The sequence below is a fragment of the Rhamphochromis longiceps genome, linkage group LG7 (assembly GCF_057381845.1).
Source record: "Rhamphochromis longiceps isolate RC_006_pf linkage group LG7, R_longiceps_female_GT1.1, whole genome shotgun sequence".
Classification (NCBI taxonomy): Eukaryota; Metazoa; Chordata; class Actinopteri; order Cichliformes; family Cichlidae; genus Rhamphochromis; species Rhamphochromis longiceps.
Window position 1 is genome coordinate 35,514,945 of NC_140563.1, and position 25,568 is coordinate 35,540,512.

Below are 25,568 nucleotides of genomic sequence, written 5' to 3' on the forward strand. Positions count from 1 at the left end.
TGCGGTCACCAGCAACGATTTTGTTTTTGCTTTGTGCTTGTAATAAGTACAGTAAAATTAGCGTTCTCAAATTTCTCTTGCAACGTCACAACTTTAAGCTGCCGTTGTTTTGTTGGTCCATTTTGTTGGAATAACTTGGCAGTGCACCATGGCAAGCTCCATGAAAGAGAACTAGCTTTTATATTATATATTATTATATAAAATGTACACTGATTAATTAAACACTAAGTCACATTCATGGTTCATGCTTGAGTAGCCATAATGACAGAGCCTACAATACAACCCTTATTGTAATTGTTCCATACTTTGAACATAAACTATGGTGTGATTAAGGCCCTGTTTAATGTTCATAAAGAAAATATTATTTTTAATTGGCTTTTTTAATTGCTCCCTTTTTTTTTGCCACCAATTAGTTTTTTCTATTAGAATTTAAAGTTTTGCTGTTCTATAAAGCAGTTTTCACATTTTTCATCAGGGTCCTCCTGGCCACACAGGAATCGAGGGCCCACTTGGAAGGAAAGGAGACCAGGTCAGTGGTAACAGGACCAAAGTTGTATACCCGAAATTATAAACCTTGGACTCCATTATTGAGGAAACACTTGAAATAAAATGTCTTTATTCTCATAACAATGTCAGAGTCAGACTTGAAAAACACTTCTGTCCAATCAGAATTGTAAGTTACAGTGGTCCCTCGCTTTAACGTGGTTCACGTTTCGCAGCCTCGCTGTGTGTGTGTGCAGTTTTCAATGTTTTTTTTTTCTTTACAGCGCATTGTGTTCTGCGTCCTGATTGGCTGTAGACCATTGTCAATCAATTTCGTGCCTTGTCTCCTGTACAGTACAGAATGCGTTCAGCTTGTCAAATTTACATAAATCTTCGATTGGTAGCAGTGTGACTCTGAAGTGCTGCACTGTATGTTTGTTTTCTCCCCGACAAACACAAAAATGTCGATGAAACGCCATCACCTGCGGGTGCCTTTTTTTTCCATTCTATAATACTGCACTTATTTTTCTATGAAGGTTTGAACTTTGAGAGTGTTTAAGCAAGAGAGAAAAGTGTGAAAATGTTCATGTCTGTCTGAGAAAAGTGTATAAAGTGTGTAGTGAGGAGTTTTACAGCCTTAAAACATCTGTAATAATTGTAAAAAATTAAGTTGGCTACTTCGCAGATTTCACCTATTGCGTGTTATTTTTGGAACGTAACTCCCACCATAAACGAGGGACCACTGTGCCTTGTATTAATCAGTGGCACAGATGAACATTTTCTTTAATTCTTTTATTGCAACAGAAATTAAATTCACAATAAATGTGACACCTCTGTAGCTGCAGCAATACTCAGCGCCTGTTCATTAAATGCTCCATGCTGAGCAACTTTAAGAAAATGGAACAGTCTGGTCTGGGTACAGGAACCTTAAATGTGGAAGTCATTAAACTACTTTTTCTTTTGGACCTCATGAAGCCAAGGAGACTTTGTTTAGTGATTTAGAACAGTCTGCAAGGGTACAAACGTTTGATAACTAACAACTTTTTAGCCTCCAAAAGCCTGATATCTGACTTTCCTACACTTTCCTGTTTGACAGGGGGATTTAGGACCTTGTGGGAAACCTGGTTCTAAAGGGCCACCAGGAGAGAGGGGACCTCAGGGGGGAAAAGGCCTACAAGGACCATCTGGACCAGTCGGTAAAGAGGTAAGTACAATTATCTTTTGTTTACTTAAATTATTTCAGGTGTTGAAACACATGTCCAGCTGCTGTCTCTTAAATAACAGAGTTGTTGTACCGGTGGTGATTCTTTTTTTCCAGAACCCCGTTTCCTTTATTGAATCCTACAAGCATCCTGTCCAGAGTGTATTGTTGTGCAACAGATGTGCTTTTAATTATTGGTAGAATTAAATTACTCTCAGCTGAAAATCTGAAGGTATTTGAGGTCCTTTGTTTTGTTTTGTTTTTTTTAAAGTATAAAATTGGTTTGAAAAGCATTAAACCCCCATTTGTGGTACATAAAATGTGGAATTCCATTTTCCTGATACTGTGGTAATGACAGTACCTATTTCACATTTTTAAGGTTTTGAAGTCTTGATTTTATGAAAGAGCAGAGAGAGACCGTGTGGCTTGTAGTTTTTGTAATCATGTCAACAATGACATCTTTTTAAATCTACATTAACCCTGAAAGCACCACAAACAAAACAGGATGTGGCAAGATAAGTATCTTTTAATAATCTTTTTGTTGTCTGCAATACAACAGCGTTATTGTTTTTTAACAAAGTGAAGCCTGATATCTAGTTCAGCCAGCTCGAACTGTTTCCCACTCAAACCTCACTCTCCTTCCAGTTTGATGTCTATTTAAGCAGAGAAAAATCTCCTATCCTCATGTTTTAACCCTTCCACCAACCCGGCTGTTGGGCTCGGGGGATATTTCCCTATACCTCCTCATGTCCTCATAACTATTTGCGAGAAGTCGTGCTTGAAAGCTGTAGGCCAAACTAACCGTATAATCTTCTCAAACATGAGTTTTCTGACAGATCTGATTCTTTATTACATGTAAAACATTGCCTTATGAAGAAGGAAAATATGTTGGTTTTACCTCACTGTAGGCTTCCTTGATGACTGAACCATTAAGTAACTTCTGTTCCCTCATCTTCTTCAGGGGGATGTTGGACTTCCCGGTGAAGTTGGAGATCCTGGGCCCAAGGGGGAGAAGGTAAGCTTCAGTTTAGTTAAAAATACAATATATTGAACAAGCAGGCGAGTTCTCTCTGGGTGATGTTTGCACTACCGGTCATGTTGTTGTTAATGTGTGCAGGGTGAGCTGGGACCTCTTGGTTTGTCTGGTCGAGAGGGTCCCTGGGGACCCCTCGGAGAAAATGGTGACAGAGGTCCAAAGGGGGAGAAGGGCCACTTGGGACTGATGGTGAGAATATGTGTACTCAACAGTTCGGTGGAAGTTGGATGTTACATTTTAGTAACACTACCCACATTTCCTTCAAGCTTGTTCAATTTCAAAACACCAACAGTGAGATTTATTAGAGCAATTTTTAAGAGCACTGAAATGCAAAAGGGTGACACAAAGGATAGATTATCTAAGATCTATCACTGTAAATTAAACAAAGAACTTCATTCAGATTTATTAAAATCATTGGAAACTGATGTCTTCCTCTTGAACAGGGTGAACCAGGACTGATGGGTGAACTAGGCCCTGTGGGCCTGCCTGGGTTACTGGTGAGTTGAATACCAGAATGCAGAGTATTGATGCTTTTGATATGCTGCTTAGAGTGCTTTTTGAATTAACCTGTATTGAATAGTTTATAGCTGTGACTGATATTTAATGACACACAGTTGGCTTTTTCCCTCACAACTCTGCAGATTGCAAACTGATGTTAATGTGCAGCTTTATTGTGCTGTGATTCTTTTCTCATTTCAGGGAATGATAGGTCCTCCAGGACGTCCAGGTCCCGATGGACCTCAGGGAGAGAAGGTAACAAAACGGTTTCTCATAAGAGTCACAGTGCTGTTAAGATTTATATAGTACATAATTCCAAATAAGAATTTTAAGCGTGCCCTCTAAGAATGTTTTTTCACAACGTTTCAGCAAACTTTTGAAGTGCTTTTCATTATGCACAATGAAGTCAAGCCTAAAAGGAGGCTCAGACTCAGAAAGACACTTCAATTGGTTTATTTTTACTGTGATGCGGGGTTAATGGACGAGTCGTAATAAAGAAGATGGTTTGCACTGGCAGGCAGGAGTTAGGCAATAGCTGTAGGCAGACTCGTTTCATCAGTCAGGGATAATCTGAGGCTCAAACCCAATAGTCTAGCAGCTTGATGAACGCCGTTATCACTTTGGTAGGAAAAGCCAGCTTAGATGCATAGCTGCTCAGTAGAGTTACTGAAGGGCAGGTGTGAATGATCAGTAGTCTGCTGGAGGGAATGAGGCCTCGTACCTGGACACACAAACATGGAAAGAGACTAAGGACAACAAGGGGAAAGAGACCTGGCACTAGAGGAACATATATACATGCTGCATCAATGAGTCAGTCACAATTTACACAATATGTTCTTTCTGAATTTACAGCTCATGTTATTTTCAGCCCAAACAGGGCAGGGTAGGTTTACTCACAACATGCTATCTATACACTGCCTCAGTACATTTCACCCCAAAATTCAGTTTATTTGAGTAATGTTGAGTTTTGGAATGGTTAAGCGTACCGTGCCAAGGGGTGGGCTTGTGCGCTGTTCATGTGGACACTCCCACAGCACACATCTAGTGCCTGAGTACAGACGTTGAAGATTTTTTCAACATCAGCTGCCTCTGAGCAGCACAACTGAAAATTGCTGTTAAATAATAAATACATCTATAGGGCCACCCCTGTTTTTCCACAAGTAACCTTAAAGTCAGTAGAATCCTCAGCTTTAATGTGCTTTGGCTCTTCCTTTTTTTTTTTAGGCTGACAGTCATAGTTTAATGAATGAATGATAATTTCTGCTTCGTACATGGTTGGCTGAGAGGACCTTTTCCTTACAAGGAAAAAACTGACCTGTTTTTTTTTAATCAACATATTCTTTATTTACAGTACAGAGGCCTTTACTATGAGGATTTTAGCTGATGAGCATCAGTAATAAATATAGATTCTTAAATGCAACTTTAGTCCTTATTTTTTTTCCTACATCTCTTTTATAAGTCTCCTTCATCAGGCTGCGGACACCATTTAACCTTTTATAGGGCACTATAATATTTAGTTCCTTCTATGACCACCCTACGAAGGATTTATGTTTAAATCAATCCAGTTTAATCCAAATAAATGATTTGCTGCAAAATTCATCTCGTCTTTTTTTTTTTTTTTTTTTTACAACAGTGGTGGCTTTTACTGCTATACCGTTTATGTTTTTGCCTACTGGTGGTGGTCAGAGGGCCCGGTGGCGCCAGTGTCCGGCACATACTGACTGAATGTAGTGCAAAGCGCTTTGGGGTCCTTAGAGACTAAGTAAAGCACTATACAAATGCAGGCCATTTACCATTCTTTATAGATTTTTAATAATCACCATTTGATGAGTAGGTGACACTCATAGGGATCATTTTCTATGGAAGAACAGTCACATGATCTCTGAAAGTCCTGTTTAGATTGGCCGTATGCTGCCAACACCACCCCTTTCATGTGAACTGGGGAAACCCCGAGTTAAATTAGCACATTGATAACCAGCTAAATGTGATCCTGTATCCTGATCAGTGAAGTGAATCCAGATAACAGAAAGCTACCCTGGGTATGCTGAACGTATTTCTGGTATAGGGCCCAGAACCTGCAGAGCTCTGTTTAAAGAAATACTTAAGCAGTGATTTGAAAAGGTCTTCATCCATGTCTCTCTAGGGCGAGCATGGGCCCGTAGGAATTACTGGACCGCCGGGTTCAGCAGGCCCTCAGGTAAACTTTTTATTCCTTTTAATATTTTTTTTAACTTAGTGTGTAGAACATATATATATGTAAAATTAAATTTACTTTCTCTTTCTCATGTTTCTAGGGGATAATGGGGTCACGTGGTGTCAGAGGAGATCCTGGGAGGCTCGGACCACCTGTAAGTGCCTGCTAGTATCAGAAAGTTGTTTCAAAGTTTCAAACTAATATTTCAGCATTGTGCTACTTTCTGTTCTATCCCAGCAAACATCAGTCAGTTAAGTGTTTGAGTCAGAACTTTATTTTCAAGTAATTTAAAGAAAGGTCGAGCAGAATACTACAACAGTCAAAATTTTTATTACGATCTTTAAAATAAATAATCGCCAAAGTAATTTAATAAACGCCTTTGACCACTGAAGTACCTGCAGGTGTACAAGATGTACTGTGTACAAGAGGTGTACTCAGCACAGTTCTTTACTTTACCTGGCATCTAATTGTATACAGGATTATACAGAAGCATTCTACTTCAAAATCACATTCTCTTATGTTATCTTATGTTAAATGTAATCAGATTTGAAGGGCAAGGAAAAATCAAAGATGTTACTAATATGTCACAAGACTTGTACCACATTTGTGACTCCTGCAGGGTCCAGTAGGACATGCAGGACCAAAGGGACACGAGGGAAGTAAAGGAGAGACTGGGGAACTGGGACTCAAGGGAGAGCCAGGACCTCCAGGCCCACCAGGGGAGCCGGTTAGTTTGATTTAGGTCTTATATGTATACTCCACTGTATAACATTTATTAAAATATAATTGTGCGTTGCCATCTTAATAATAACATTAAATCTAAAAACTGCATCTGTCTATAATATATGACCTCTTAAAAACATCCTCATATTAATATTGATCACTTGTGCAGGGCGATGATGGTCTTCCAGGAATTCAGGGTCCTGAGGCTCTGCCGGGGTTAGAGGTGAAAACCAAACCACTATTTTGAATTGTAAAGACTGCACTTTTCCTGCTTAACAGCCCTGACTTTGTAACTTCTCTTTCTATCTTCTCTTTTCTTTAGGGGCCTCCTGGAGAGGTGGGACCCCAGGGCCTCCCAGGTCCTATAGGTGTTCCTGTGAGTGCAGTTTAAAGCATAAAGTCACTATAGATGATGAAAACATGCCAGCTTGTTTAAAATTACTGTTCCTGGTTACAGAGTGTACACACGATGTGTTTGTGTGCCTGAAAGAAAGCCGCTAATGAGAAAAAAAAAATTGTCCTTGCAGGGAGTTCAAGGAAGACCGGGACCTGAAGGCAAACAGGGCATGAAGGGGGAGAAGGTACAATTATCATCTATCTTATCTATCTAATCTATCTCAGCTAGCAACAAGTGCACAAAACACTAAAGAGGCCCTACTAATGTGTTGCACAAAATGCAATATTCAGCTGCACCCACACGGGAAGCATTTTGCAGCAATATGGTGACCACAGAACACAGAAGATGAATGACATTTGATAACTTAAGCAACTATGGGCAAAAAAATGATGATTCCAGCAAGAGTCACATGACAGGGTAGTAACCTGGAATGCCTATAATCACCTTTCAGCTTTAAAGTAATGCGCAACAAGTTTCATGAGACATTTGCCTATTCTTATGATTCCTCATAAAAATGGACAAAATGCCTATATCTTCTTTACTGTCACCTTTGGGTGCCATATATTTGAGTGTATATACATTCTTGGCTTTTGTGTCTGTGAAGGTTCTCAGTCATCCAGGTCATCGTAGTCTAAGGAGCTTGGAAAGAAAAAAGCGTCTGGACTTCTTTAAGTTGCTTGAAGACGTTTCACCTCTCATCCGAGAAGCTTCTTCAGTTCTAAGGTCAAATGGTGGAGAGTCCCAGATTTAAACCCAGTGGGAGTTTCCCCCCAAAGAGGGACAAAGGACCCCCTGATGATCCTCTACCTAATCACATGAGCCAAGGTGTGAAAACAGGTGTGGGTCACAATCAGCCAGGGTTTCGGGTGAGCTCATTGTGAAACCTGGCCCCACCTTATCATGTGATTTACTGAGGTCAGATGGCCCAGGGTGTGAGTGGGCGTTAAGGCATCTGGGAAGGGAACTCAAAACTGGATTATAGATGGTAGACAGTTGGTGTCGTAAGCCACCGCCTCTGCTCAAAGATGGTTGCTCACAGTGGACATAGATGGCTTCTTTCACTCCTCTTTCAAACCATCTGTCCTCTCTGTCCAAAATGTGAATTCTTGGCTTTTACTTTTCAAATAACTTTCCCACTTTGTGTTTTGCTCCACAGGGAGAAGAAGGCAAGACTGGTTCACCAGGGAAGAGGGGTCATGTTGGAAGGAGGGTAAGGTCAACGAAAGGTTTATGTAATGTAAGGATGTAGCGCCATAGTTTAGTCATTTACACGCTAACAAGCAAAATATTCCCCGTGTGACTGTGGGAGGAGGAACAAATTCTCTGGGAGTTATGTTGAGAAGAGTATCCACTGTATACAAAGTGACTGGAACTAGCTTTAAGGATGTAACAGTGAGTCCACAGTTGTGATGAAGCTAAGATGATCTCTATATTATCAATATTATTACTTTTCTTTTTTTATCATGGCGTATTCATCCTCAGGGAAAAAGGGGAAAGGCTGGAGTCAGAGGGCCCAGGGGAGAGAGAGGACCAAAGGTGGGAACACAACTATATGCTTTGTGTAACCCCTACAGTTGGTTTAAATATGAGATATGACCTAACAGTAGACTGTGCTTTATTGTTTAGGGTGAAAAGGGAGACACAGGACCGGTGGGGCTCCCTGGATGGTCAGGACTCATTGTAAGTGAATTTGTGCACCTACCCATCCATACATCATTGTTGAAATTGCTTCTTCATTGGTCTACCACATTCAGTGAGTTGGAGACAAATGGATGATTTTAACAAATAGAATGCGTTTATTTTTATGTGATGTGTTTTTGTGTTCTTTACCAAGGGAATCCCCGGCTTACGTGGAGAGTCAGGTGATCAAGGTCAAAGGGGTGAAAAGGTAAACAAGTAAAAAGATAACTAAGACCGACTACAGTACTGTTCAAAAGTCTTGGGTCATCCCTTAGTTCTTTATGTTTTGCTTCCAACTACTTATTCAGGCTTTCTAAAGGTCTTTCAAAGTGTCTTTCATCCTGTCTGTTAACATATGTTTCATATCTTCTTAGGGTGACAAAGGAGACATGGGACTGCCTGGACTACCTGGAGTTGATGGCATGAAGGTAGGAGCAGTTAACAGATTTAAACAGTCGTAAACAAAACAAACAGGATCATTTAAGTTGTAGTCTTTTGTGGGATGTAAATGACTGTTTAATATGTTTGGATATATCAAGATAATTTGGAAAATAACAAAAGGAAGACAAATGCCAAATGGGATTCACATAGTGGTTCATTCTGATCAAAGAACGCTCATCCAGGTGGTTCTGGTTTTTATTTACTGGGGCCATTAAAAACACTAGAAACATTACATCACTGCTGCTTTGGGATTTTCCTTTTTTTAGGGTATCCGTGGTCCTGTTGGATTGCCTGGTCCAGAGGGTCCAAAAGGGGAACAGGTACACAAAAAAAGACTGCAGCATTGTTAGCTCTCGGGTTTAAAGCCTTGAATTTTCCCATGTGTAACTGTGTTTAAATGATGTTAAAGATTGACAGATGTTTATGTTTCTCACTATACTGATGTTGTCTTAGGGAAACATTGGTCTGCCAGGGCCCAGGGGCATGTCAGGGATGCCAGGATTGCCTGTAAGTATTATCTCTCTCTAAATCTTTAATATACTTTTGAGTATGGCAAGCTTATGCAACATCTTTTATTCATGATACATTTTTCAGCCCTCTTTAACTGTTGCATTTTTCTTTTTCTGTTTGTCATTTTCCCCCCTCTGATATGCAAAGTTTAGTCAGGAAGATATATCTTGGACTTTTTCAATATTTTATGTTTTCAATTCAAGAATTTCACATGTTTTGCTCAGACACTTTTTGCCAGGGTATGTCTGAAAAATGAAGACAAATGTTATTGTTTTATAATAACCGCTGCAATTTCTGCATAAAGGCAGACTGCTGTCTGTTAGCCTACCCTGTTCTTCAGCTACCAGCCTGTGAAATCAATCATCATTCAGAAGCACTTTATAACTGTTCAACCCACTGTGTCTTAAGAAAAAAAAATGTCCATTGACTAAGATTATAAAATCAGCAAGGGTACAGGTGACAGGCTCTTAATGCAGCTGATAAAAGCAGTCGGAAGTCGATAAATGCACTTCATACTGAAAAATCACACTAATGCCCTTTTCTTCCCCTGTCCTCTGTTCTTGCAGGGTTTGTTTGGATTAAAGGTATGAAATCATCACCTCCAGCTCTCTTGTTCTTCTATATCAAACACTCTTCAGCTCTTACTCACCACTCTGTGAAGAAAATGGCCTGTTCCCCCTTTTTTAAGTGACTCACATAATCATAAAGATGTCACACTTGGAAGTTGGCAGTCTAATGTGATCATGCAGCAGTCTTTATTTCCTTATCGGTGTATGTGATAATTAACAGTTTGATATTGCCATGTGGAAGAGTACGGAATTGTATTGTTATATTGTTGCTATTATATATAATTCTCCCTGCAGGGATTGAAAGGCTACCAAGGTCTGCCTGGTCCACCTGGCAGGAAGGGGCTGCCGGTAAGTCTACAACAGATGGGTAAAAAACACTAGGTTATCATGTTTGCTCTAACAATGCAAACAGTTTTCTGTCTGTTGCAATACCTGGGTGCAGGGCGTTCCCATCTTTCCTACTTCATCTGATCTGGGTGGAGTAGAAACTGTGTTTGCCCCAAATTTGCTCTCATGGGTTAGCAAAGCTTGTTTGGAAAGCTTGAAACAAAACCCAAACAAGGGTGTACAGTTTAATTCTAATTACCCTGAATTACATTATACTAAGATATTATAACAGAATTATTCCCAGTTATGTCAAATGATTGATATAATACTTTTTATCTATTTTGGCTAGTTTATAATAGTTTAGGTTTAGTCATTTGAAGATTAATCTTGTGTTTTAGGGTCCACCTGGCATTCCCGGACTTCCCGGAAAGTCACTGAACATGACCTTGTCTCAGCTCAAGGCAAGTAGTTTCTAAACTGTATTGCCAATTATATGTTGGAATTGTTGTTTTCTGTTACGAAATATTCGATTAAAATTGCACATTAAAAAACATTTCTTTCCAACAACTGGAAACAGTATGTGTTTAAAAATGAAAGACAGAAATTAAAGATATAGAGATATAAAGAAATAAGAATTTTTTAAAAACCCCTTCATATCAAAATCATTATTTTTCATTAAATTTACATGGGCTCTAAACATTAAACTTGGCCGAATCATATTCTCCTCATTGTCTTCCCATATCCAGGACCTCATGTATATGTCAGATAAGCCCAACTACCTTCTGATCCAGACGTTGCTGGATACTCTTCAGGAGGAGCTTCGGCTGCTTTTGGATCCTCCTGATGGCAGCAAAGAGCATCCAGCTACTACCTGTCTGGAGCTCTGGCTCTGTCACCCTGAATACAGCAGTGGTCAGTTACTGAAACTTTAAAGTAAACACTAAAGCAACACTGAACGATTGTGAACGATCCCCAAGCTAGATGGAGTAAAAAAAAAGGGTTAAATGAGTGTCTCCTGCTCCATTACAGCTTTGTGCTATAATAGAATAGATTTACAGAATAGAATACATTTCAGAGGAGAAATGAAAAAAGATTAGTTTATTTTTCTCTTATTTGGTTTTGAGTAAAAGCTAAAGTGAAGCTTTGTAGATGATTGACCTGTATATTCTCTGTGTAGTGTGGTTCAGCGTGTGGTTTAGGCCATCTAAACCAGAACTTCACCTTACAACAAAGCGTCCATCTGTTTCAGTACTTCTAAAATAATTTGAGTCATATAATCAACAAGCAGAATCTATTAGGTTCACCTCCACCTCTTTCCCAAGGTCAGCTCTGATAGGCTCCCTGTGCTCATAGTTGGATAAGCTGCTTAAGATTATGGATTAAACCTATTTATACTATTTATACATACATATTGTTATTAGAGCAAAACCAGTTGAAGTGCTTTGGTTTTTAACATTACCCCTGTACTTCACCTACCTCCGAAGCATGGAGGGTAAGTAGCCTTGTGAAATGTTTGCATTTATTTAGGCTCATTTAACACAGATGGTAGATTTAAATTCTTGTCTTGCTGTTTATGCTTTACTGCCACTTTGCTAAGAGTCCCTAAGTGCTGATATCAAGTTTCAAAATCAGTTTGTTTCAAATAACATCACCCAGTAAAATGCATGAATTCTTTTCCCAGCAGCATTGTGTATATAGAAAAATGCTTTGTTTTAAAATAAATGTTATTTTCCATTTATGACTTTTTTCCCTTTGAAGAGATTATTAACTTTATTTTATCTATTTTATCAGCATATAATATATTGACAAATACATACATACTGTACAGTGGTGCAAAAAAGTATTTAGTCAGCCACCGATTGTGCAAGTTCCCCCACCTAAAATGATGACAGAGGTCAGTAATTTGCACCAGAGGTACACTTCAACTGTGAGAGACAGAATGTGAAAAAAGAATCCATGAATCCACATGGTAGGATTTGTAAAGAATTTATTCGTAAATCAGGGTGGAAAATAAGTATTTGGTCAATAACAAAAATACAACTCAATACTTTGTAACATAACCTTTGTTGGCAATAACAGAGGTCAAACGTTTACTATAGGTCTTTACCAGGTTTGCACACACAGTAGCTGGTATTTTGGCCCATTACTCCATGCAGATCTTCTCGAGAGCAGTGATGCTTTGGGGCTGTCGCCGAGCAACACGGACTTTCAACTCCCGCCACAGATTTTCTATGGGGTTGAGGTCTGGAGACTGGCTAGGCCACTCCAGGACTTTCAAATGCTTCTTACGGAGCCACTCCTTTGTTGCCCGGGCGGTGTGTTTTGGATCATTGTCATGTTGGAAGACCCAGCCTCGTTTCATCTTCAAAGTTCTCACTGATGGAAGGAGGTTTTGGCTCAAAATCTCACGATACATGGCCCCATTCATTCTGTCCTTAACACGGATCAGTCGTCCTGTCCCCTTGGCAGAAAAACAGCCCCATAGCATGATGTTTCCACCCCCATGCGTCACAGTAGGTATGGTGTTCTTGGGATGCAACTCAGTATTCTTCTTCCTCCAAACACGACGAGTTGAGTTTATACCAAAAAGTTCTACTTTGGTTTCATCTGACCACATGACATTCTCCCAATCCTCTGCTGTATCATCCATGTGCTCTCTGGCAAACTTCAGACGGGCCTGGACATGCACTGGCTTCAGCAGCGGAACACGTCTGGCACTGCGGGATTTGATTCCCTGCCGTTGTAGTGTGTTACTGATGGTGACCTTTGTTACTTTGGTCCCAGCTCTCTGCAGGTCATTCACCAGGTCCCCCCGTGTGGTTCTGGGATCTTTGCTCACCGTTCTCATGATCATTTTGACCCCACGGGATGAGATCTTGCGTGGAGCCCCAGATCGAGGGAGATTATCAGTGGTCTTGTATGTCTTCCATTTTCTGATGATTGCTCCCACAGTTGATTTTTTCACACCAAGCTGCTTGCCTATTGTAGATTCACTCTTCCCAGTCTGGTGCAGGTCTACAATACTTTTCCTGGTGTCCTTCGAAAGCTCTTTGGTCTTGGCCATGGCGGAGTTTGGAGTCTGACTGTTTGAGGCTGTGGACAGGTGTCTTTTATACAGATGATGAGTTCAAACAGGTGCCATTCATACAGGTAACGAGTGGGGGACAGAAAAGCTTCTTACAGAAGACGTTACAGGTCTGTGAGAGCCAGAGATTTTCCTTGTTTGAGGTGACCAAATACTTATTTTCCACCCTGATTTACGAATAAATTCTTTACAAATCCTACCATGTGGATTCATGGATTTTTTTTTTCACATTCTGTCTCTCACAGTTGAAGTGTACCTCTGGTGCAAATTACTGACCTCTGTCATCATTTTAAGTGGGGGAACTTGCACAATCGGTGGCTGACTAAATACTTTTTTGCCCCACTGTATATGTTGGTACATATATTAAGGTATATTTGTATATAAATGATAATGAATATGGGTAATTCTATTTGACTATCAAAGATCCAAATTTGCAGATCGTCAGCAATCCTGTTGCTTGTTGCCACGGGGATATTAATAGTTCACAGAAGACATATTTTTACACTCCAGCCTCTTTAATGCTTTCCTTTTACAGGCCAGCATGTTGAAGTTCTTGTGCTCCCTGTATTTCACTGCTTTTACTGTCAGCATGGAGCATACTGTAATACTTTGATCCCTGGGTTTCTCATTCATTTCCTGCTAACCTTTCTGTACAGGAATGTATTACATTGACCCCAACCAGGGCAGTCCTGCCGATGCCCTGCTGGCTTACTGCAGCTTCTCTTCCACATCAAAACAGACCTGCCTTCATCCTCAAGACTCTCAGGTATAAAGACATCAGCAGAGAAAGTCTGCAGGAAATTGTACCTCTGAATCAAGGACATGGCCACTATCATTTAATGTATTTGTATTGTAGGTGAATCGTCATTCACCTCATGCTTCTGCAGTAGTGACTTTAACTTGAATCTGTATCTTTGTCTCTAAACAGGAAATTTCTTTTGCACTTTTACACTTTTTCTCCTTTTTTCAACTTAAGTGTGAACAGTTATGAAGCTATGAGTGGGAATAACGTAGTAATAAGCACTTAAAAATGTTTGATTTGCTAATTTCAATGCTGAGATCTTCTGTACCCTAGAAATGATCAGATTTGACAATTCCAAAATTTCTTGTCTCTTATATAAAACTAAATTCAATGAGCTACATCAAATATATTAGATAAAATGTATTTAACTGAATTTGCATGTCACCCCTCATTTATTAAATGTTTCAAATTTAATCTGTTTGCATCAGTCAGAGGTATGCATGAAGAAAACTAAGTTGTCTGGTTGCAGGAAGGAATGAAGCAATGCATGGCTAAATCACTTTATATTCATCTGAAGGGTATCAGGTCATGTAAAGGACAGAAACTATTATTATTCTCATTGTATTGTGTTTTCCTGGTTTCATGGTTGGTTCAGTCTGTTTAAAACCACAAAACACACTCACCTTTCACCCTATCTACTCTAATATAGTCCAGCCTACATAAATAATTGACTCACTCAACCAAAGAGAAATGTGAATTGGTTTCGGTTAGCATGAGTCGAATACTGCTTTAGTCATGTCTGAGCAGCATGGTAATTCAGGATTTCATTAGCAACAGTCCGAAAACGAAATTGTGCCTTCTTTTCATCTGCCTACAGCTGCCAACGAAAGCGTGGATGGAGGACTTTTCCGAGGAAGGATCTTTTCAGTGGCTCAGCAAGCTGAATCAGGGATTTCAGGTGAGTGAATACCTCTGGGTGGCACTGCCAAAATTAAACATTAATTCTAGGGCCTGGGTTCTGCTAGGCAAGAAGTTCTTGGTGTTACATTTATAAAGTTGGCTAGATGAACAAAATAGGCAAAAGTTTCTAAAGTGGGGAAAATGTACTCTCACATTATTAGGTAAACATGTTCAACTGCTTGTTAACACAAATATCTAATTAGCCAATCATGTGGCAGCAGCTTAATGCATGTAGACATGGTCAAGACGACCTGCTAAAGTTCAAACCAAGCATCAGAACAGGGAAAAGAGACACTGCTAATGACATGGTGTCATGTATATGTAGTGGAGATGAGGACCCAAATGCACACTCACAGACTGACAGAGTTAAACAAAAAATGAGCCATTTATTTGGACTGTTGACCAAAATACAAAAGATGAAACACAAAAATACAAAAGGGAACTAAAAAAGGCTACTTACAGAAACCTAAACTGGGAATAAACGCTAGGGAAAATGCCACTGAAGCTGGGAAACACAAGGCAAAAAACATCAACTGATGCTCTGCTGTGTATATATAGACGGCAACTACATATTTCTAAAAGGGTGACCGGGGGACTGGAAATAGAAAATAGAGGAAAACGAGACACAGCTAAACAGAATCAAAGCAGACGAGATAAAAGAAACAAAACTCTAGACAACAAACAAGGAACCACAACCTCCCAACAACAAACAGGAAGTGAGATAACTAAATGGGGAAAACACAGACATGACTGGACTAAATACAAGGGAAAAGACACAAGAGGATGAAACACTGGGAGAAGAGCTAAAGTCTAAAGCATGGATATCAAAAATAAGGCCCTGGGGCCAGAGTCAGCCTTCTGAAGACATTTGTTGCCATCAAAGATCATTTGATGCCTTTCTTTTTGTTAAATAAAAATGTATTTTATGCTTGAGTAAATAAAACACCCTCTAAAACACTGATATTCAGTTGTTACTGGACACATATATATTGAGTTCATCGAACTTGATTTGCTGAAACAGTCGCCTCCTGGAGCTGGGACTGCAGGTTCCACTTGAGCTTGTAAATATGGTTGGAAACCAAAATAATGATCTAAAATAGGCTAAACAGCTGGAAACACCTCACATTACACAAAGAAAACAGGAGATGATAACAATAATAATAATGCATTTATATTACCACACATATAATTAATGTATTTTTTTTTCAGTTTTCCTTCTATTTAGTGTCTTTGGCCTGATTTATAATAAAGCATTTCTGATAACTCTAATATGTTTTTATAGTTTTATTATCAAGGTGCTAATGTGGTCCAGATGCGCTTTCTGAGATTGCACAGTGGCACAGCTGTACAGAAGGTTACCTACTCCTGCCACCCAGGACACAGACTGGGCCCGGCCTACCGAGATGTCAAATTCCTCACTGACTCAAGGACACAAAGTTACCTCGGAGCAGTTCAAGATTGTGTGGTATGTAACAGAACTACTGAAAAATATCTTCCTATTTGACTTTTTTTTCACCTCCTTTTTGCCAGATTTGCAAAAGGTTGGACAGATTAACTCAACATGGGCAGGGTGTAGAAGGACATAAAGCTCTGTTAATCCAAGATAGTTTGGAAGGAATTCCCAAAGGCCCAAAATAAAAAATTTTTATTAAAACAAAAAATAAAATACTGTGTACTGTACTGAAGATCCTGAATGTTTTATATGTAAGTAAATGGCATGTGGTTTGTGGAGCTCAATGTGCAAAAAATACATACAGTTTTCAAAAATCAGGACTTGCTTATTAAACAAAGAAAAAAGAAGAAAAGTAGTTTCATGTAAAATGGCATAAATGTGTCAGTCTGCTATCAGTTTGTGACTGAATGGGGTCAAGTTGGCAATTAAATGCAATCTGTTTGTGAGAACACAGTGATTAACTGTGATGAATTGGCAAAAAAATCTGTATCGATCTGCGTATTAGCTAATTAGATTTAAAGTACAGCCAAAGCATCACAGATTTGAGACAGAAATTCCAAAAAACCTTCACAAATAGGAGTTTGGTTACTGCAGTCGTACTGAAGCTGTATTTTTTGGTCCTGTTTATGCGTACATGTCATTCTGTCACTCTGTGTGTAAACACAATACCTTTAAAAGTTTTAAATAAATTCTGATACAACTTTATTCAAGTGTACAGTGGGGTCATCCGTTCAAAATTGGCTTACAATACAATTTCATTTATATAGCACATTTAAAAAACCACAGGTATGCCAAAGTGCTTCACAGAACGAGTTAGAGCAATAATAAATACAAATACAAATAAAATATACTAACAGGCGGGTGACATAACTAACCAATAATACACCAGGCATAAGGCCAAAGTGATAATAACGCTATATCAAGTATTTTAAAACTGTTTCTTACAGTCATTGTTTATATTGTCAACATGTAGGCGTATAGAGAATGATATATGAGGATTCTAAATATCGCAATATTTTATCATGACTTTGTTCTGTACATTACAATTACAGGTTATAATCATTTAAAAACACAACAGTTTGAATACATGTACAATGACCCTGAATAAGATTTACTTTGGGTTTTTTTTTTTTTTTTAAACAAAGTAAACTTCCTGATCAAAACCTTTTTTTCACTTAATATTTATGACTAAACATTTAAGTGAATTTTACTAAACAATTAAAAGAATGCTACAAATATAATATATTCACATAAATAAAAATAGTAAAAAAATATTTATATTCAAAATGATATCAGGTAATGGGTTTCAACTGGGAAGATAAGAAAAGGCTGCACTTTTTAATGCAATAAAAGTGCATTTCAATACTATTCCCTTAAAAGTAAATATTGGTCCGAGACTGAGCTGTGTGGGTGGGGGGTTGCACTCTCGCAGTTATGCTTGTTTCTTTGATCTTAACAGAGAGAGTTTATGTATGTATGTATGTATACCATTTATGTATATTCAATTCAAGAGAAAGAGAAACTTATCTAAAGCTGATCTCTACTTAGGGTTTACTACTGTAAATGTTCAAATGTAATCTATTTTTGGTTCATCAGCCTGGAGAGGAGATGGAGTCTGGTCCTCGGGAGTCTGTGCTGGAGTTTGAGGACCTCCATCTCCTTCCTCTGAGAGACGTGGCACTAATGGGAGGAGGAAACGCGACATACCAGTTTGGCCTCACTGTTGGACCTGTGTGTTTCAGCTAGAGGTGGGAGAAAACTGTACCATCCCGGAAGACTCTCAGGTCCAGGACACAAACTCTCTTTAAATCATGGACAAGTGGAACCTTCCAGTCTGTGAAGTTTTTGCTTCTTTATCCTCTAGTGTTGGAGGATTTTATCCCTCAAGTTCAGTGACTTTGTATGACTGAATCTTTGAGGCCAATAGTGCCCCCAGGCTTTTTTTCACGGAGAAGGCAATTTCGTTTACAGAGACATTAAATAATTTAAGTGTATGTTTTTTTTTTAGGTTTTTTTTTACAAGCATCCTTTATACAGTGTTTTGTTTTTTGTTATGCAGTTGTGCAGGGATAGTGTTACAGCTTGCTCACTGTATATATAAAACGTCAGACTGTCCTCACTGATGTCTATAACAATGTGTTCTTTACAGGGACACGGCTTCTGGTGTCCCATAGGCCTGTAAAGCTCTCACTGTAAATCCACTGTTCTAGTACTGTAAGTGAACCTAGGTGTCATTTTTCTCAAGGTGCTAATTTTATTCAAAAGACCACCATTTATTTAATACAAAAACCAATAGAAAGGGACAGTTATGTTACTTGATTTTACCTGTCTGTTGTCAACAAGACCAACTGTCTTCATCTCTTGAAATACAAATTATTGTTTATTGTTTTCAATGTTTAATGTTGCTATGTTTTTTTTTGTTTCCTTTCTTTAAATTTGTCTCAGGTATGACTACACATGTTGGCACTGAATCCGATGTTGCCACTCTGTTGTCCAGTTTTGTAGTTTGGCCTTTAAACCAAACCTAGAAAATCTTGATTTCAAACATTGGATAAATACACATAATCCAACAGTGATTTGCTAATGGTAAATGAAAACATAATATGTGATTGTCCACCCCTCATCTTGTAGCTAGAGATACTCACCAGAGAACTAAATGTGATGCAGCACGAGAAAAGACCAAGTATCATGGCTGTGCACAGAAACAGCCAAGAAACAACCAGACTTTCTAATATTTCCCATGTTTATGATCACTGCCTGCAAATATCTCTCAAAACAATATCTGTGAAATGCATTTTATTCAAGAGTTTAATATGCATAACTTTGCATATAAGCAACACACAGTTTTGGTCCACATGCTCATCCAGCAAAGCTCTCGGCTACAAGGGGGAAATCCTCACTCAGCACAGCCGTATGGGGTGAGTTGGCCAGCCAGCCAGTGAAATGTCATCTCTGTTGTGGGCAAAAGACCTGCAACTGACAAATAAAGGCTATCTCATCTCATCTCATCTCATCTCATCTCAAATGTGGCCCTTTAGCGATGCTGGTGGCTTTTCTGACTTGTGGCGGCAACGCTGTGTGGCTTGTGATCCATTGGCAGTCGCTACAAGTGACTGTTAATCTATTTGCATCATTACTGAAGTAGAATAATTTACAGAACGGATACAATTTCAAATAGAAAATAAAGATAGATAAATGTTTTTGGACGCTAATATAGAAGTTTTTAAATTTTAGGAAACCAAAACCTTAAAAATCTTGGACAAATGTGTATTTCTCCACAGCTGAAAATAGCTGGAAAAAAAAGTAATTATTAACTCCAGATTCATTTGTGGTTGTGCATAGTATCATGGTGGCATAAAAATTGTAGCGCCCGTATGTCTCAGGTAATTCCTCAAAGTTTTTTTTCTAACAGAATTCCACTTCAGTTTAGAGAAAAGCATGATTGGTGTAATGACAGTTCTTCTTTTGGCTGCTTAGGTGTCACCCCAGTGGATCATCTTCCTCCATCTCTAGCTCTCCTGTCACAGCAACCCTCTGCATGTCCTCCTCCACTATATCCATGAACCTCCACTGAGGTCAACTTCTTTTCCTCCTGCCTTCAGGAGCATCTTCAACATCCTTTGTCCAGTGTCCCTCCTTTTCACATGTCCAAATCATCTCAGCCTCACCTCTCTAACTTTGTCTCCAAACCGCTCAACCTGAGCTATCTTTCTGATGTACTCATTTCTAATCACGTCCATCCCGGCAAAAATCTTAACATCCTCAAATCCTGAAATCTGCCTTCTGTCATCTGTCTTTCTGTCAGTGCCACCATCTCCAAACCATGCATCATAGGTTTCACTACCACGACCATTAAATTTTGAGAAGATGTTTCCGCATCCAATAACTAAGTAGATAATTAAGTAAATAAACAAATTAGTAGTACATTTTGAATTGGGTTACACCTTGGAAACCATACAGGAAAAAAAAAAACTAAATTGTCAGACAAAAGGGGGTAATAATCCAATACAGTTTACCATCACATAGACTGCATGCAATGAAAGCCTGCAAAGATATGACTGGTCAATGCAACTACAAGTGGAAACCAGAGCTTTCAGTACCAATCCCTTGGTACATTCTATATATTCATATAGAGATTACCAGCCGTATTAAAGTTAATACTGGTTTCCAGCTCCATATTTGTAATTCATGTGCTTTACGACAGCAGCTTTGCATGATTCACAGTTGGAAAAAAATCCTTATTTACCTGACACTGATCCTTTGTGCAGCCTCAAACAGACTGTTTTGATTCCTTTCCCTTTAAGCCAGCTTTGTTGTGATTGGCTGTCCCTTGCAAACAGAATGTTCTGACAGCAAGTGGGTGGGTCTTCAGTGCTCACATCCAGAGCTTTGACTCAAAAATGACCATATTAATATTTATTCTGTCTTTGACATCACAGATCCAGTATAAGTAAAAGAAAAACAAAACAAAACGTAATCTAAGCATTTACAGCTCTCTCTAACACGTAGACCTTTTTTCCTTTTTTTTTTTTAAGAAATTACCATTTAATTTAAAAAAATTTAATCCACACTAGGTCTAGAAATATCCTGATTATCTAACTTACTGTTTGAAAGAAATCTCCGTCCCGGGTCATCCGTGGATCGGGTTTTCCTCCGAGGCGTGGGCACCTATAAGCAGAGTTTTGTCTTTACCCTATAAGATTCAAAATTATTCAAAGTAACACTCAGGTATGCCGTTCAGCAGGTTAGTTACGACGTCGGGAGTAGCTTGGGAGAACAAGGAAACACAGACTGCTTCAGGTTGCCTTCCCAAACCAACTCAAAGGTTTATTCATCATACAACAGTTTATATAGAGGAAAAAGGTTCGTGTGTCAGCAGATTCTCAGTTCAAACCGGTACAGACCAAATAAGGAAACGTCTTCCTGCCTTGTGAGCAAAGAAGTATCCTTTGTATAGTTTATCAGTTCAGCTACAATTTATGATTATCCCAGCAAAATACACTCCTAGACATAGAATACAGAGTTCTTTCATTAGTGAATTCTGAAACAAACCACCTGGCCTTTAACAAGCCTTTTTCTAAGAGATAAAGAAGGGAGGATGGGAGTAAGGAAGTGATCTCTGTGGTATTTTCGACCTTGAGGTACCAGCCTGTGATTCTTACACATTAATTCTTGGGTCACAGAGAAAGAGAAAAACAACTAGTAAATGGGCCTTATTGAGTAACAGTTTTCCTGTATAATATCACTATAAAACAATATCCTGTAAATGCTACCATGGTATCAAAATATCACAACACTGTTTTCCTCCATTTTCTTTAATGTCTTGGACAAAAAACTGCTGGAATCTGACAATCTGTCACATTTTAAATAAATGTTTCATATCCTTCTCCCCCACACATGTAGTCCTACATCAGAGTTTTTACCCTTTTAACATGGGAAATGTGACATTCAACAATGTGAGAAGTGTTATGCAAACCAAAAAGTGAGACTAAACACATATAACCAGTAGTAGAGTAGTACCCTGACCCTGCTAAAATTCTTTGACTCACTGTTAAACAAAATTACCCACTTAGCTTTGAGAAATTTCTGTTTACCTGAATTTATTCCTTATTCAGTCTGCAAAGTGCTTGGGTCCAGTGGCAGGAGGAAAATCTCATAGCTACTCTACAGAATTTGTGCTTGTGTCCCAGAGTCGGTCAGCTGTGAGTGATGAGCAGTGTGCTGCAAAGTGTGCACGGAGAGTAAGATGTCAGGGAGTTGGTGGTGAGAGCCCAAACAACATCAGTCCAACTGGAGAACTAAAAAAAACATCATTCTCAAACCAAAGTCTGCCGGGAACCAGAGAGCCAGAAGTCAACCAGATGAATTACAATTAAACATCTCAGTCACATTTGTTTCATTCTGGCTTTGTGTTAAATATGTAATATTTTCTTTTTTGTATTTAGATTTTATAATAGCATTTTATATGATTGCCTTAGCTGGCTGAGACTGATCATTCTTACTTTGCTTGTTTTGTAAAATTATCACTCTTAAAAATATGAAACAAAATGCTGGGCATCTAACTTGTGTGATCCCTCCATCAACTTGTTCAAAGTGTGTCAGCTGAATTAAAAAAAATACATATACATAACCAAATATTGTCTCAGTTCAATTTTATTATTGTAAGTTTTGGAATTATTTGGTCAGTGAAAACCATCCAACATATTTTGAGTGTTTTTGATGAAACTAAGGTAGGAAGCTATAATTCTTTGATATATGAGAGTGTTAGAGGACTTACTAAACAAACGTATCTGACTTGACAGCATTAAAAAAGTGAAATTAAATGTTTAATAATTTTTGTGCTCAACCAAACAGTTGATTTGTCACTTTGTGGTGCTAATCCTAACATAACCTAAATGTTATTAAAATTGATTATTTGCCATAAAATCAGCCCACTGGACCCATTTTATTTATCCATTGCTGTTGATAAATTACATGTTAGCACAGCAAGAATATGCTGAAATAATTTCCTCAGTAAGTAATTTTTGTAACTTTCCGAGTTAATATTAGTAAATATGGTAAAAATCAAGAGTAACATGTGGAAATCAAAAATATCACAACTAATTACCGTTTGACCAAATTATAGTAGCTGGTAAATTAATATTATTAAGCTGTCAAAATTATAATTTCATGTTTAACTAGTACTATATGGACGCTAAGCAGTTAAAAGTCACATGCTCCTGTGGCAGATTTGTGAGCGGAGTCTCATGATATCATCCACCTTCAACCACAGTGTGTTTGAGGTCATGGTTTCATATGAAGCCAACGGGGCTGGCACTCTCCACCAGTATATTGCTAGCAAACTAGATGAGTGGGGCTTTAAATTGTTCTGCCAAGCAAGTTCATCTGGCATCATCCACGACTTGCTGCTGTATCAAGGGGGATCTACATTCTTCAATGCTCCCCTCAGTGAAAAGGAACAGAAGCTACCTCTAAGGGGCCAAAGTTGTAGAAATCACTATGCAAACCCATAAAAGAAACTGAGGTCTTCACAAGTTTCAGCTTGGTCCAGAACTTGCACATGTCCTTGGGTGTCAGGTGCATTGGTACTGTATGACCAAACTGCACCGGTGGAGCTCCCCTGATGGCAGACAAAGACCTGATGAAGAAGGGCCATGGAGCCTGTGATTACAGGTCTGATGAAGGTCTGATTGCAGTAAAATGCCTCTTTCATTGGTCAAACGGTGGAGCAAAGAGTCCAATGCAAAGCTCACCATTTGATGCCCATCACTCATCCCTGTATATAATTAGCATATGGGAGGAACTGAGCTTTCTGATATGCTATAACACCTGTATAAGACAAGTTATAAGTCACAAGTTAAGGAGATGGCATATGCCACTGTTCGGATACATCCTTGACTTGAATTCCTGGTCTACAAGAGGGACTGTGCCCTAGTGGACCAGAAACCGATGGCTCTCAAAAGGTTTGTGCCTGGCTGTGTCTGAACCAAGTTAACAAGCCAGCATCTACAGTTGGACAACCATGATTCAGCTCTCCATGACCACAGAATAAATGCTACACCCTAAGACCCCAACGACCAAAACCAGTAGATGTTCTTGATTTGCACAGTTTTTGTTTTGTTTTTTTAAAAACAAAAATTATTTTGCACAGTAGCATTCAATCAGAAGTAGCCTGAATGTGAGTATTTTGTGCTGCTGCACATTTTTCACAGTTGCAGATTTAAAAAAAATATGTATTTTGTTGTTTGATATAATACTTTCCTTTGATGGAATGAATACTTTAAAAACTATAGGGTCTATTGAAAAAAAATTTGATTGTGGTTATTACTCACCCAAGTCAATAAGAAATGTAAACAAAAAAAATTGTTCCATTGCTCTTTTCTTAGTGTGGACCTTAAAGGGTTAAAATTTCAAGTTATGGCCTTGTAACTCAAACTCCAAAGTGAGACAATAACTTGAAATTTCAAGTTAATAAATTGAAAAATTCAGAGAAAGATCATACTGGATAAGGCATTGCACTTTAAGTCACAGAAAATTAAATATACAAAACAAGTTCACGAAAAATAAAGAAAAAGATATTATAAATATCTCAAAATCAAGGTCTCTATCATGAAAACTGCTCATAAAACTGACAGTAACAGATGAGCAGTGGCATGTGAAATAATTTCTTTTTATTATTTTAGAATGTATATAGTGGATGCGTTCATATAATGTGGTACTGAAGTTCCCCTGCTTTATTTATTTCTTAATAAATGATTAAATTTGGAGTCATTTTTTAGAAGATCTAATTATGACACTGACATTTTTCGAATGTAAATCAAACGTAACTAAAACGGAAGTTTGTTTCCGCCACTGAATTACTAAATAAACAAACTTCAGGGTTGTACTGTTTAAACTAAATACATTTCTAAAACGATGTTACTAAAAATACTACAGAATGTGTTCAATGGAAAAAAAAAAAAGCTAAAATAAAGTTAAATGATGACCTGAAGCATAAAGCCAAATTCGTTAAGACACCGGGTTGTTACGGGTTAATTCAAACACTCTCAGATCACGTGCGCACATCACATGACCTACCTCGTCAGAGCTTGTCAGGTCTTTTCCGTATCTCCCTCTGCTTTCCTATCTCTTAACTTCAACCGTATTTCCTCCAGTTTATTTTGCTTGACATTTCATGTGGCAGCGGGTCTTATTGTGTGTTGCTCGAACACAGGACTGCGCTGCATGTTTGTTAACCTGCGTCTTGAATAAAATTTCGCTCCATTCAGAAACGACCCGAAGAGCCACAGCTAGCCTCTGGTAGCACGCTAGCAGCTGTTCAGTTTTGGGGATAATAGCGTCGCTGTGAGGCAGCCAACCAGGCACAAAGGTGAGAGGGAAGCAGCTGAGTGTTTGACTTCTGACTTGGACTCTGTGGTGTTATTTGCACAGCGTGACAGCGATGTGAGAAAAACTGAATTAACGTCGAGTCTTTTACGCTTTAGCTAGCATGGTGTTAAAAGGAAAAAGATGACTCGTACTGCCGTACACACGCTTACTTGCATCTTGATGATTGTCCTTAAAAGAATTACAGAGCATGTTAAAGTTTGGGTTTTTAAAATCCAGAGCTTTTATACTGCTTCCCAAAACATCACCAAGGAGCATGCACACACTACATCTCTTATGTGGGGGTGTATTTGTGCTGACACTGTCAGCACAAATAGAACTTATTTTATTGTTTATGAGTCCATCAGAAGAAGCAGCATAGTAAAAGGCTTGCATGTCAGGTG

At 38.6% G+C, this 25,568-nt stretch overlaps 2 protein-coding genes across 3 annotated transcripts in view; both read left to right on the forward strand.

Moving 5' to 3' along the window:
* Positions 1–22,401, forward strand: part of LOC146665753 (uncharacterized) — a 118,477-nt gene extending 96,076 nt beyond the window's left edge. For both annotated transcript variants that reach the window (XM_085413495.1, XM_085413496.1), the window contains 27 exons: positions 476–529; positions 1,580–1,687; positions 2,646–2,699; positions 2,802–2,909; positions 3,164–3,217; positions 3,420–3,473; positions 5,362–5,415; positions 5,513–5,566; positions 6,032–6,139; positions 6,305–6,358; positions 6,458–6,511; positions 6,663–6,716; positions 7,689–7,742; positions 8,015–8,068; positions 8,159–8,212; positions 8,367–8,420; positions 8,587–8,640; positions 8,920–8,973; positions 9,107–9,160; positions 9,730–9,747; positions 10,027–10,080; positions 10,458–10,520; positions 10,806–10,971; positions 13,801–13,910; positions 14,764–14,844; positions 16,129–16,311; positions 17,896–22,401. In XM_085413495.1, coding sequence (XP_085269621.1) covers positions 476–529; positions 1,580–1,687; positions 2,646–2,699; positions 2,802–2,909; positions 3,164–3,217; positions 3,420–3,473; positions 5,362–5,415; positions 5,513–5,566; positions 6,032–6,139; positions 6,305–6,358; positions 6,458–6,511; positions 6,663–6,716; positions 7,689–7,742; positions 8,015–8,068; positions 8,159–8,212; positions 8,367–8,420; positions 8,587–8,640; positions 8,920–8,973; positions 9,107–9,160; positions 9,730–9,747; positions 10,027–10,080; positions 10,458–10,520; positions 10,806–10,971; positions 13,801–13,910; positions 14,764–14,844; positions 16,129–16,311; positions 17,896–18,045 — 2,013 coding nt within the window. In that variant the 3' untranslated portion in view covers positions 18,046–22,401. The remainder of the gene's footprint in view (positions 1–475; positions 530–1,579; positions 1,688–2,645; positions 2,700–2,801; positions 2,910–3,163; positions 3,218–3,419; positions 3,474–5,361; positions 5,416–5,512; positions 5,567–6,031; positions 6,140–6,304; positions 6,359–6,457; positions 6,512–6,662; positions 6,717–7,688; positions 7,743–8,014; positions 8,069–8,158; positions 8,213–8,366; positions 8,421–8,586; positions 8,641–8,919; positions 8,974–9,106; positions 9,161–9,729; positions 9,748–10,026; positions 10,081–10,457; positions 10,521–10,805; positions 10,972–13,800; positions 13,911–14,763; positions 14,845–16,128; positions 16,312–17,895) is intronic.
* A 2,478-nt stretch (positions 22,402–24,879) lies between these two features.
* man1b1a (mannosidase, alpha, class 1B, member 1a) overlaps positions 24,880–25,568 on the forward strand; it is a 31,144-nt gene continuing 30,455 nt past the window's right edge. The window contains exon 1 of the mRNA XM_085413497.1: positions 24,880–25,168. The gene's annotated coding sequence lies outside the window, so the exon portion shown is untranslated. The remainder of the gene's footprint in view (positions 25,169–25,568) is intronic.